The 13673-nt window shown below is 37.9% G+C and overlaps 1 protein-coding gene across 12 annotated transcripts in view; it reads left to right on the top strand.

The window, feature by feature from the left end:
- Positions 1-13673, top strand: part of BPTF (bromodomain PHD finger transcription factor) — a 52556-nt gene that overhangs the window by 13928 nt on the left and 24955 nt on the right. For 9 of the 12 annotated variants that reach the window (XM_072936938.1, XM_030287439.4, XM_030287438.4 and 6 more), the window contains exons 3-12: positions 5619-5842; positions 5997-6197; positions 6683-6871; positions 9484-9648; positions 9815-9990; positions 10888-11243; positions 11522-11653; positions 12192-12321; positions 12825-12960; positions 13414-13635. In XM_072936938.1, coding sequence (XP_072793039.1) covers positions 5619-5842; positions 5997-6197; positions 6683-6871; positions 9484-9648; positions 9815-9990; positions 10888-11243; positions 11522-11653; positions 12192-12321; positions 12825-12960; positions 13414-13635 — 1931 coding nt within the window. The remainder of the gene's footprint in view (positions 1-5618; positions 5843-5996; positions 6198-6682; positions 6872-9483; positions 9649-9814; positions 9991-10887; positions 11244-11521; positions 11654-12191; positions 12322-12824; positions 12961-13413; positions 13636-13673) is intronic. The other 3 variants (XM_072936939.1, XM_072936944.1, XM_072936945.1) reach the window with 3 other exon arrangements.

The following is a 13673-nucleotide window of genomic DNA, read 5'->3' on the forward strand; positions in this document are numbered from 1 at the left end:
GTTTTCCATTCAGTGTTAAAGAGAAAATAAACCACAGCTGGGTACCTTAACAGAATTTCATACAAAGCAGGTTACAGTGAATGTTAAGATAGTAGCCAGCGTGTTTAAAAGGGACTGTGAGGTCTGCTGATGGTGTTACATCTTGCAAAGAAGACACTTCTAAGGGCTCATGGTATTCCTTTAAAATGTGGGGCTGTTTCTCTGGAGTATTGTCAGCTGATGCTTTAAGTGTTAATTATCTCTGCTCTGTTTCCTGTGTTCTTCTTTCATATTCTTAAAAAAAGAGTCCATGTTTGATCTTTTTTGGTTTCTCTGGGTTATAAATGTCACAGTAATGCCAAGTAACCTTTCAAAGGATGCAGGGAATCTTTTATACTCTTCTCTTCTTTTTTGCTATATATGTGCTTCATGTTTATACTCAGTTACATTCTCCACAGTAAGGGTGGATCATTGAGGTGGTTCACCAGGATGTGATGAGCACCTGAAGCTGCTGATATCCCAATTATTCCATTCCTTCATACAGAATTTCCTACCTTTTGTTTTCAGAAAATGTGTTGAAATTTTGATTTTCACAAAGAGCCTGGTTATAAAGGACACATAACTGGGATTATTTTTGCTCTAGTTACTTGTGCTTTAATAATTTAGGGTTACCTCTGCCTTGGTTTTGTATCTTCCCCCTCAAACTCTTGAGGAAAAAGTTGTTCTAAAGATGGTTTTGTCTTCACTGCTCTCCTGTACTGGCAGAGGTCTGGGAATTAACATTAAAAAATCCACATCACTGAGGATTTTGAGATAAATGAGCAGACTTTGTTTCCTCCCTGTATGTAGGCAGATAGGTAATTATTTTTAACCAAACTTGATCTGTGAAACAATGTTTTTTTTTTCCCACTGAAGTGGAGTATTTGATGTTCAGAAGGTTTTGATACAGGCAATACTTCAACATACTTCAAACTCAAATGAATCATGCAGGTGCTTCGTGATCCTTTGAAATCTGCACGTGTGAGAGTTGTTTCTTTCTAGCACATTGGTAGTAATTTTAACTGCACTTAGAAGAGACATCTTCAGAAATTAAATGTATTGAATTTTTAAAAACCAATATTTTGTATTACTTTTATGTGTTCTGTGGGCAAATTGTATCATAAGGGGGCGAAAGTAGTGCACAATTTAATTCCAGGGAAATGCAACTTTAATAACTCACATAGACATTAAACTCTGTACTTTCATTTTTCAAATTCAGTAAGCATGCTGTATTGCAAACCCAACCTTTTGCATATATTTTATTATTTATTTATATATACACACTAAACAGGATCAAACCACACCTGATATCTTGGATAACTGAATGGTAACTTAAGGGATAACTGCCAAATGCTAAAACCTGAGATTCATTAAATTATATTATCATATCAACTTTATTAAAAGGACTAGAGTATATTCCCCAATGCCATGTGATCAAATGTATCAGAGGAAACTAATAGATCTAAAAATAATCTGCACAAATACCAATTTGAAATTCTACCCAGGAGGATTGGAGAACTGAAATACTAAATTCTTGGTGGTTTTGTTTCTCAAAAGGGTTTTCAGAGCTTTTTACTTCTTCTCCCCTCTCCCCCTTTAAATGTCATAAATCCAACCTACTGCTGGTTTTCCTACCTTTTAAAGGGTTTTGTAAGCTTGTTCCCTGATACTTTTATTTCCATCACTTGCCTTTTTTAAGCCCATCATTGTGGGATTGTTTCTATTTTCCACCTCTTCTGTTTCACAGAGATGGAAAAATGGACACTGAAGGAGTCTCCTCATGAACAAATATCAACAAGATTAAAACAAAAAACACGCCAAGAGCAAATTAATTCCTGACATTTTTGTTTCAAGCTGTTTACAAATTAAGGATAATGCTTCTGGGTCAATTGCATTTGTTTTACTTGTGAAGATTATTTTGCAAGTTATTAACTCAGGAAATTTGGGAATTTGACTTGCATTGTCCTTCTAAACTGCTGCAGTGTTTTAACAAGTTTATCATCATAGAAATACTGAGATGCTTTGGATTTAGCAATTATCTGCAAAAGAAGATAATGAAACACTGTTTGGCTTTCATTTTGATAGCAGAAATAGGACACACATTGTTATTCCTGAGTTGTATGGATCTTCCTCAACAGACAAAAGCAGTTTCAGCTTTTTTTTCTGCAAGATTTGTCATGCTGTTTATGTTCTTAGAGGGTCCTCCTCTATTTTCTCCAGTTAATTAACAAGGGTTTGGGTCTTCATTTGAATAGATTGCTTTAAACAGTTTCCTGAATTCTTTAGTTTCCAACTGTATCATCATGGAATTTAGGAAGTATCTGCTACTACTACTAGTACTAAGTACTTTGATATCACCTTACTTGAAAGTTTTGATTATCTTCTAGGTCACTTTTATCAGGTTTTAAACTTGTCTCTGCAGCCTGCCAGTGAATAGTTCCTGGCAGCCAAGGAGGCTGAAAGAGGTAGGAAAGTCATGTGCTTCTTTTCTCCCTTCTTGGCCTCACATATTGTGTGTGACTCAGCTGAGTCCCCCTGTCCAGCACCAAGCTGGCGAGTCTGTCTGGACTGGCCGGAAAAAACGTTGGGAACTGGTCCTTGTGCAGCCTTGGATATTTCCATCTTTTTATGACAGCCCCTCAAATGTCCCCTCTGTTGTGTCCCTTTAGTAAACACAAGAAGATGTTAAGGGAAAGTTAGTTGGAATTATATAATTGTTAATTTAAGTCTTATCTAAGTTGGCCAAGATGGATTGATGGAATGATTCCTGCTGTGTGCTCCAAGTCTTCCCCTGGCACACATCTGAATCTTGGAAAGAAGTGTGGCCAGAGATGAGTTTGGTGTAAGCACACAGACCAATCAGTTTGTGCTATTCCACATTCTATCTGTGCATTTTCAAGAGAAAACTCTTTAATTCCTGAAATTCTCTTGTTAAGGTTGTGATAGTCTTCAGCTCAAAACAAATTTTATGCTCAAACCCTGATACAAATGAAGTAGAAGGGTATTAAAATACTCTTGGATAAGCTCATTGTCTGTGTCTAGATTATTATCTGAGCAGTTCTTTAATGGGCAGGACTCAAATCACACATGGAGGGATCAGTTCTAGGTGCTTTCTGCAGAATACTCTTGGTGGTCTGATGTCTCAGCTCTGCACACTGAGCCTCAGGGTTTACTGGTCTGCAATACAGCAAACCTTTACTGGTGCTGAAGGCTTTTTCTTGAGTTATCCAGGGTAACTGAAAACAGCAGTTAATTGCTTTTCAGTCCAATGGAACCTTGCAAACCTGAAATAGAAAGGGCTGATGGGAAGGGAAAAGCCAGATGCTGCTTGGGATGTTCAGGTGACACACATACTCACCCTGGCTGCATTAGTGCACCAGGAGCAGTCTCAGATTTGCTTAATGGGGAGAAACATGAAAATAAGAAAACACTTGGATGATCACTATGAAAATAGAAGCAATATGTACAAGATGCTTCTCTGGCAGATGGATGCAGGCACAGCCTTTCCTCATGGAGAGACGAGAATATATTGTCAGACTTGATCTCAAAGGTCTTTTCCAGCCAAAGTGACTCTCTCATTCTATATAAAGCATTTATATTGTTGCATATCTAGGTCATATAAGAGGATGTATAAATGGCATTATCTCTCTAGCAAATAATCCTGTAACAGCTACAACAGAGGGGTTCAAAATGAAATATTCAAGTTCCCTTTTTGGTCAGTTAAGAAATAGAATAATAACAGCATCATATTCTACAGGAGTACAGCAGCCTTACAACTGCTGCTCTGCCAGGGTCTTGCAGTTGCCATTTCCCTTGGGTACTTGCCAGGGAAAGCTCAGAAAGCACCCATTCCCTGTCCTTTGTAGTTAAGCATTTTTTTTCATCCTTTTATTTCCTCTCACTGTGTAAAGCCCTATTCTTGCATTCTCATCTCCCCCTCCATCTTGGTTTTTGGATGTTTGCCTTTATCTTCCTCCTCTGTGGCTTTTGTTCACCACCAGTAATGAAAGTGCTGTCATTCCTATTGTTGTTAGTAAATAACTCTTGGTTTAGAGGAAACATGGCTTAAACAGTAATTTTTCTTTGACATGGAAGTTTACAGGCCTAGAATATTCCATAGAGTTAAATGATTGTCGGTGTTCAGCTGTTACATTTTGGTGTGTTGTATGTGACAGTCTTCCTGAAATAAGCTGTTTTCTGAGAAAACTTGTCAAATGTAACAGGTTGGTATGGTTAAAACTAATGGGATGTTGGCAGTTTAGAGGAGTAAATGGGTAAAGCAGAATTAGTTGCTTTTCATGAGCAAAGGCCTTTATGAGAGAGATGCAAGTTTCTTTGCAGAACACCAGATTTTATGTTCAAACCAAAAGTCTTTTCCATAATAATGGTTGTGACAAGTTAGTAGTTGAATTTTGTGTAATACTGCCTCTATTAACTTCGTAACGACCTTATTTCAGTAGTGTTTTGTTTGAGTTGCAAATATTAATTGTTTCACAAATACAGAGTGGGAGGCAGTAGATCAACAGCAATCAAGTTGCCTTAAGTTTGTTTGTCCTTCTGAATCCCTGAAGCCAGTTTGTGCCATTTTTAACATAAAAGCCACAGGAAGGGAACCAGTAGAGAGGAACCTGCAACCAGCCCCACAAAGGCAGATCTTTGAGATTTACAGTCAGCTTCCCATTGCTGTCAGCACTCTGGGTTAGGGTTCCCAGTGAGCCACAGGCCTGCAGTGCTGGAGCAGGGGGTGCAAGTGCAGCAGTAGTTTAGTTCCTCTGCCCAGGTGAGGGCCAGGCTGGCAATCAGTGGCACCCACACGGTGTGGGGAGCACTGGGATGTGCTGTGGAAATGAGTGGATGGGCTCATGCCAGCCTGGATCTAGCTACTGCTGCTCTCCAGGGTGGACCAAGCCAAGCTGAAATCCAGCAGCTGCAGAGCCACTTGGAGCATCCTCCCTGTGCCCTGCAGGCTCCAGGAGAGCCTGTTACCTGGGGTATTGCTGGAGCTCCCTTGGGTCTGTGGCCCTGCTGAGGTGCTGTTAGCACCAGTAATTCTGGATTCATGGGGTCGTGAGTACTTCAGATTGAAAATGTGGAAATCCCTTGATCTTTTCAAAGGGGTTGTATTATGACTCATTCCTTACTGGTGCTCTCACAGGTGGGTGCTGTAGGATGCCAATATAAAATATTTTATGAATGTGATATTCTGTACTTCGAATTTTCTGTGTATTTTCCTGAATATGCTGTTAGAAACAACCATTATGGATTCTGGACTTACAAATTATCTCAGACTTAGTAGTAAATTACTGGTTACAGAAATAGTAAACATAATAAGAATAAATCTTGTTGTCAGATTGGACAAACCAGTTTTAAGGAGACTTCAAAGCTTTCCTGAGGAAGTTGCCATGAGAACTGAGGGGATGAAGAAAGGGAAGGAAACAAGAAAGGAATATTGATATTAAACTGGGTGCATATGAGCAAGTGATTTGTTTATTCACACTCAGGTATTGACATTTCATAGTGCTCTGCAGAAAGCAGGTGATAGCAATTTTTGTCATTTATCCAAATATTTTAAAATCAATATTTTTTAAATACTCCTACAGAGAGGAAGATTCAGAAAGTGAGAAGGATAAGAAGATCTGGTACTACAGCACAAAGATCCAGCTGGCAGAGTTAATTGAATGCCTGGACAAGGATTACTGGGAAGCTGACCTATGCAAAACCCTGGACGAAATGCGTGAAGAAATTCATCGGCACATGGATGTGACAGAAGACCTTACAAACAAAGCAAGGGGCAGCAACAAGTCTTTCCTTTCTGCAGCAAATGGTAGGAATATTTTGTGTAATGGGAATAGATGCTGCACTTTGAATCAAGTCTAGTTTATCTTACATCAGAAGCAGGATTTATGTCATGTTATTTGTGCTCTGTGGCTCTGTAGGTGGTTTGTTGTTTCATGCTGACAAGATGCTTTATATTGTAGACGAAATCTTGGACATTATCAGAGCAAGAAAAGGAGAAATAGTGGAAGATAAAAATACAGGAGATGAGGAAGCAGAAAAGACCAAAAGTGATGTTGATAATGACCAGACAGATGCTGAGAGAGACAAGGAAGAATCTGGAGACCAGGATAAAATTGAGGAAACACACAGTGAGCAAGATGTGGAAAAAGAGAGAACAGAAGGTAAAGAAACTGACTGTGCTTTAACAGCTCAATTTAAGTGAAGTGAGCCCCACATTTATTTAGGTGTTGATGCAGTAGTTTCTTTGTATGATTCTCCAAGGTATTTGTGTGATAGATGATATTTGTCAGTTCCTTTCTGCTTTGTGCTTTGTTGGAGTTGTTAAGTAATTTCACCAACTTTCCTACTTTTATACAGCTGGCTCCTAGATACCCTGCCGTGAGGTACTGGTGGCACTTACAGGTTGTGATCAGCATGTTTGTAGAAAGCCACGATTTTTAACTTTTTCCTGCTCACAGTTGGTTTGTTCTTTGATTCTGAGACAATACAATCTCATAACGAAAAAAAGGAAGGGAAAAAGCTTGCTGGTTTTCAGCATTATCAAACAAGCAAAGCTGCTGAACTTGCTTTCTATGGATGATGCCAAATGACACCCTAAGGCATAATAAAGAACATCCCTAAAGTTTTGTTGTGCGTTTTACTGTAGAGGCAACAGCCCTTGGGGATAAAAGTAACTCTGTGACCTCCAGCACTGATGACAGCACCACAAATCCTTCTGCAGGAGAGAATAGTTGCTCTGAAGGGAAGGACGCAGTGGGGTGTCAGTCAGAAACCCTTGATAGCAACAACGTGGCAGAGAAGAAGGTGGCATCAGAGCTCCCTCTGGAACTCTCAGGTACAGAAGGCACTGTTACCAATGCCTCTGTAATTTGGGGAATCTGTTTTTCTCTCTGATTTGTCCACTAAAACCATTCCCAGCGTATATCACTCATGCTGTTTGCTTGCAGTGCCATCCTTTACTGCTACGTTGTCATTATTAACATTTCAAAGTTAATTTTCTTGCAACTAGTGCTTGAAATTTGTGGTCCTCCATGACATTAGCATTTGTTTCCATGCCTTCCAAAGACGACTATAGCTAAGCTTTTTATTTTCTGTTTTCTGTATATTTTGGTTTTCCATAGTGATCCATAATGATTGTTAGCATCCTCTCAAAGTTTATTTCAAATCTAATTTGCTGCTGGCTTGTTTATTATTTTAATCTCTCATTTACTGTGTAAATTACTAACAAAGCATTTTCATTCGCGAGAATAAACCATTGCACTGAAATGTTAAGATTAAAATTGTCATGCTGGAAATTTTGAACAGTTTTCAGAATTATAAGCACAAGGGTTATTGTATTTTAACATGTTTTGTTCTGCCATGTCAGTGACTCAAGGGTAATAATATACACTACTTAAAATCAGACAAACTTACTTTTGCTTTAGGAATAAGTGGGAGTTGATTAGGTGTAACATGACGTATGAGTGTACTATTCTAAAATTACATTACATTTAGAATAATATTCCATTACAGGATTTACTACATAACTAAATGTTGTTTTAAACAGCTGATCACCATTAAAATTACCAGGATTTTATTTTCAGTTTTATTCTCAGTTCTTGAAAGTCTGAACATGTGTGATGTGAGCATACTCGATGTGTTATGTTTTAAAAAAGGGTAGTAAATGTTTTCTCTCCTACAGAAATAGTTCTCCATGCAGTCACAGTCTGCAACTTTTCATCTTATGAAAGTCAATGCATCCAAACCTTGTAATAAACTTTCTGAACAGGAGGACAGAATGAAAGCTAACATTAATCTGTAATCTGCAAGCCTCATAATAATACTTTTTAAGTACAGAAAATGCCCTGATGTACAAGAAAAAAACCATGTATTTTAGATACATGACCAAATGTTTTTGCCAGTTCTCCTATTTTTTATTCCCTTTTAAAGTTAAAATAACTGTGTAGAGGTTTAATGGAAAAGATACAAACTATAATTTTGTTTCAGACCTTTATGGGGTTTGTATTTTATTTTAAAGATTCACTTATATATTTATCATTGTTTATTATACTTTCACAAGTACTTTTCTCCTTCCAAAGCTTCTACGTGAGTTGTATATTTGTGGGCTCTTTTTCTGTAAGAAAGTGTGTGGAGAGGGTTTTTCCTCATGTCTGGTTCCCTATATTCACAGCAATGTTTGTGTTCTTACTATGAAATTTCAGTTTGAGACTCTCAGAGAGGGGGAGAGATAATGAACCAGGATCAGCGAGGCAGTTATCCCCAGAAGAGGGGGGAAATATGAGTAAAATGCAGAGGCTGATGAGAATGTCTGTTACCATCCTTGTTAAATGCAATTTGGATAATAATCTTTATTAAGAGTCTGGTTTGGGTGCTTCCACTCTCCTCCAAATAGCAGCCACGGAAACAGGTCCATTTTTCCTCATAGTAAAAAGGGAAGTGGATCAGACAGTGGTGGTCACCCATTTGGCACAGTCAGAAATCAAGATGTATTCAGATTAGGAATCCTCTAAGAATTCCAGAATATTTATCTGATCCATCCTTCTGTTATGAGTGAATATTTCACAAAAAACAGATTTTGTTCTGTCACTTTTCTTAACATCAGAATCTCTGATGCTTTGGAAGAATTCTAGAAACAGGCAGATCTTGTAGATTTTAAACAGCTGAACTGTCTTCCTTTGGCTCTAAGCCCAGAAGACATTGCTGGGTTTGCTGTTTTGAGGGATGGGGGCTTGTTCCTACTTGGAGGGTGGAGGGATTTATTTCGAGGTAGCTGCAATTCAGTGATATTTAGTCAAAAATACCAGCACAACAGGTAAAGAGACAACAAAGTCCAGAGCTGTCAAGACACAGCAACAAGGACAGCTGAGGACCAGGAACTCATTTGAAGCCACATCAAGACCCATCAGATCAGGAAGGGGCTGATATTTTAAGTGGGCTGATATTTAGAATGATGGCAATGGAACAGGAATCTGTGAGATTCCTGAGAATTAAGGTGCTGAGGAAGAGACAATCAAAGACTCATTGGAAAGCAAGGCAAACTGAAAAAGGTGTGTGCTCTGAGGAACAGCTAAAGCACAAGAAAATGGAAAGAGAGAAAATCAGATGCTTCAGGAAGACCAAATTTTATTAATTCTAAATGCAAAACAGTCTCAGGGATATCTGAGTGTGTGCATCTATAGAAAAAAAAATTGTCTTGGATGAAATACAAATATATTTTAAATACAGGAATGCATTTCAGTTCTTCAGAGATGTAGAAGTTGAAACTTCTTGAAACAGAAGAAAAAACACTTTTGTGGATACAGTGCTCTGAAGGGAATTAATATTTTCTATGTGTTTCTCTCCAGTCCAGCAAAACATGTTCATCTGCCTTTTTTTGATGAAAACTTTAAAAAGTTGCATTGATCCAATTCAAAAGAAAAAACTAAAACTGAAGTTGTTCTTTTGTAGAGGAAACTGGTCAGATGATCCCCAGCAGTGGTTCTGCTGCACCTCCACAGGCAGATGTTGAGAACAGCAGTGGCAGCGAGCTGGGCTCTGGCCAGAATGACTCCATTAAGACTCTTGATGATGCTGAAAGTGCAGAGAGGGGATCCCAGACTTCAGAGGATATAGGTAATAATAATGATGATAATTATGTTAATAAGGATGATAAGGATCTCCAGCTTCCGTTTTATGCATATTTTCACTAAACTTTCTGTTCTTTTTGTAACTTCCATACATCAGTAGAAAACTTCCAATTCTTAAGTTTGTTTTAAAAGCCTTTTTTATTCCTGGACAGGAGAGAAATCCAATGGTGACAGAAGTGATTCTCCAGGTGCAGGGAAGGGCGCGCCGGGCTCGACACGGATGCTCACCAGATTGAGAAACCCAGATAGCAAACTGAGCCAGATGAAAAGCCAGCAGGTTGCTGCTGCATCAAATGAAACAAATAAGTTATATAAAGAAACCAGAGAGGTTTGTGCACATCTTGGAAAACTTAAAAAACTACAAAAAATGTTAACTTCTTTAAAGGATACTAAATCTTACTGAAAAGTTTAAAAAAGTGATTTCTTTCAGGCAATGGAAGTACTTATTAAAAAAGGCAGTAATAATAAATTAGCAAAATTGGTAAAATTGAAATATCACAGGAAGCTTCCCCCCCCCCCCCCCCCCCCGCTTTGTTTGCTCTCTTGAGTGCTCTCTACAGAGTGATGACAGTGACCCAGTGCATGGGGGTGTAGTTGTTTTGTATGACTGGGTTTTTTGTTGTTTTGGTTCGGTTTTTTAAAGTAGCCCAGTTTTTCCAGAAGAAAATGCTCAACTGTTGGGACTTTTTTTGCAGTTAATTGTCTGCATATTATTTGGTATATTAATTTTATTTTTGTTTATTGATTTTCCATGTAAGTTAACACTTAGTGAATTTATTGATGAACAAATTAGTCCAGTGATGTTATCTATACCATGTTTTCAAAGTCTAGGATACTTGTTTCCTTAGCTGCATGTCTGAATTCTGTGATGTACCAAGGAGGGGGTTCACCAGGGCTTACCTGAGTTTAGTGAAGCTGCTTTCCCAGAGCTCTCTCCCTCCATAGGCACAATCAGAACAACAAAACAGGTTCCTCTTTGGTCTGAGAAGCCTGGATGGTGTTTTTTTAATCTTAAAGTTGATCTGGGAATATCCTAACTCTGTAGACAGACAGTGAAGTACATATATATAGGTGTATTGGATAAACAGTTATTTGTTTCTACACACTGGTGCAGGGTATTTTTATTCTTTTATAGACAGGCATTTGAAGCCTAAATCTTAAATAAGTAAATAGAAGGAATTACTTTACAGATTCACTGAAAAGTTTCCTATACTTCTTTTGTAAGGTTCTGGTGGTCAACTCTCAAGGTGAAGTCTCCCGAGTGAGCACCAAGAAGGACGTTGTGATTAAAGGAAATATGAACAACTATTTCAAACTGGGGCAGGAGGGGAAGTACCGTGTTTATCACAATCAATATGCCACCAATTCCTTTGCTTTGAACAAGCACCAGCACAGGGAGGACCATGACAAGAGGCGACACCTCTCACACAAATTCTGCCTGACTCCAGCTGGAGAGTTCAAGTGGAACGGGTCTGTGCATGGCTCCAAAGTTCTCACCATATCCACCCTGAGGTTGACCATTATTCAGCTAGAAAACAATATCCCAGCATCCTTCCTTCACCCTAATTGGGCTTCCCACAGGTAAATGAATAAATGGAAATACATATTCTCATATTTTACTTGTGGTTTTACTAGCAATGTTAATAAACAATGGTCTTTGTTTTTTCAAATCTGTGATATCCAAGCACTGTGCTTCACTCTAATAAAAATTAATGTGTGTTTATGATGGGACTAAAAGGGTTGTACATTTGAGTAAAGTATTACTACAGGAGCTTTTATCCTGCCATGAAGTCTTCTTAAAATGGCAAGCTATATTAGTGCATTTATATTTTCAGATCGTTCTCTTTTTTCCAATTTAGGTCTAACTGGATTAAGGCTGTTCAGATGTGCAGCAAACCCAGAGAATTTGCACTAGCACTGGCTATATTGGAGTGTGCAATCAAACCAGTTGTCATGCTGCCCATCTGGCGGGAATCCTTGGGGCACACGAGGTAAAATTAATAAATATTAAAATATTCTTGGATATGAGAATCTTACTTTAGTTTGCAATTGCTAGTTCCTCTGAGCCTGTAAGAATTGTATTTAAATTGAAATAGTCATTCAGCACTTAAAGTGTATTTTCTCAAACAGAAACACTGAAAAACCATGACAATATTTTTATAGCGTCATTGCTCCTGCATTTGTTTTATCTGAGCCACAGTATCAAAGCTGCTAAAACTTTGGTAGAGTAGAAGAGCAAATGTCAACACTCTGTTCAGTGGAGTCTGCGTTTTGTCTCTTGTTTTGTCATAGGAGCAGAAAATAGATGTGTCTGGTGTTAGACACAATTGCATCCAGCTGTGTTTGCCTCACTGAAATAAGAAAAAAGAGATGTTCCTGTTACAATTAATACCTAAAACCCAATAGTGGGCATTCCTCTTAACTTCAGATATTTAAACTTATTCAAAGGGAGGGTATTATGTGCTGTTGACATCTTATATTTACTTGCAAGATGCTGTACTTAAATGCACTTAAATCTGTATGGATTAGATTACGCAGAATGACAGCAATAGAAAGAGAAGAAAAGGAGAAAGTGAAAAAAAAAGAGAGAAAACAAGAAGAAGAAGAAACAATGCAACAAGCTACATGGGTGAAATACACATTTCCTGTCAAACACCAGGTGAGGGTTTCTTTTGTGGGAGGAACAAAGGAAACACAGTAACTGTTGATTTCTGTTTCTCTGTTTTCATTTAAGCTTAGTGTTCATGTCCTTGTGTTGCTCCTACATGGAAGTAGGAACCATGGCCATGTATTCAAGCACATGATCTTGGTCTGAACTGAATTTGATCTGTGTCATGCTCTTATTGACACTGCCTGAGTGGCAGATACGGGTCTGCAAATGCAGCCTTTCCTAATGGAAGCTTCTAGGGGGTTATTGGTATCTTGTCTGTGTCTGTCCCACTTCTCTACCCAAAAAATCCAGCCTTTGGAAGAGTGTATAATATGATGGGAACTACTGTAGAAACTTCTATATTCTCCTATAGTAGATATTAACTACTTTTGTTGGGGCAGTTCTTTGCTCTGCACTTGTAACAAGCATACAGGTTGATTCAAAAACTCCTATAAACATTAATAATGCAGCAAATAGCATCATTAATATTACTTTCTAAAAAATATTTACAGGTTTGGAAGCAAAAAGGAGAGGAATATAGGGTAACAGGATATGGTGGCTGGAGTTGGATTAGTAAAACCCATGTCCACAGGTTTATGCCCAAACTGCCAGGAAATACTAATGCAAATTACAGAAAATTGCTGTCAAGTAAGTGTCTGCATTGGTTACATTTTTTTTTTAACTGCAGATTAATTTGTGTGATATTTCTTAAGGAGACTTTAGGAGTAATTTTCCAGCAATGCTTTTGTGGATATCTGGTAATCTTGTCAGTGTAACCTGTTCAGATTACACAGACATTTTGTAGCTACATTAAATTGTTTCAATTATGTTGTGTGTAATACTTGTGCATCTTTGTATAGCCTTATTTAAATTAAAGGTAGATAAAAGTTATATAGAGCATCAAAACCAAAAAAATTACATCTTAAATATTGAGGGGGTGTAGTTCACCATTTAATCTATGGTGTTATCACTAGATGCTTAATTCTCTTTCTGAATTTCACTAATGGTATGCAAATTATTTGAGAGGTAAACTAACATGCATTCAAATGTGGCAGATTACAAAAAATACTCTGGATAATTGAAATAATTTAATTTATTTAGCAAAGAGCGAAGATGAGAAATGCAGCTTGGATAAACGAAAAGGTACAACTAAGGTAAAACCAGAGAAAGACAGAGCAAAGGATTCTCGAGATCTGCAAGCAAAAGACAAAGCAGATGTTTCAGAAACCTTGGAGAAAGTCCAAGTAAAAGAAGAAAAGTTGCGTGAAGAAAAATTAGAAGTTGACACAATTTCTGAAAACTTAGAGTATGCAAAAGACACAGGTGATAACCTTTTGTTATTGTGAAACTCATGTTATTGC

Source organism: Taeniopygia guttata, chromosome 18 (assembly GCF_048771995.1).
Source record: "Taeniopygia guttata chromosome 18, bTaeGut7.mat, whole genome shotgun sequence".
NCBI classification, from domain to species: Eukaryota; Metazoa; Chordata; class Aves; order Passeriformes; family Estrildidae; genus Taeniopygia; species Taeniopygia guttata.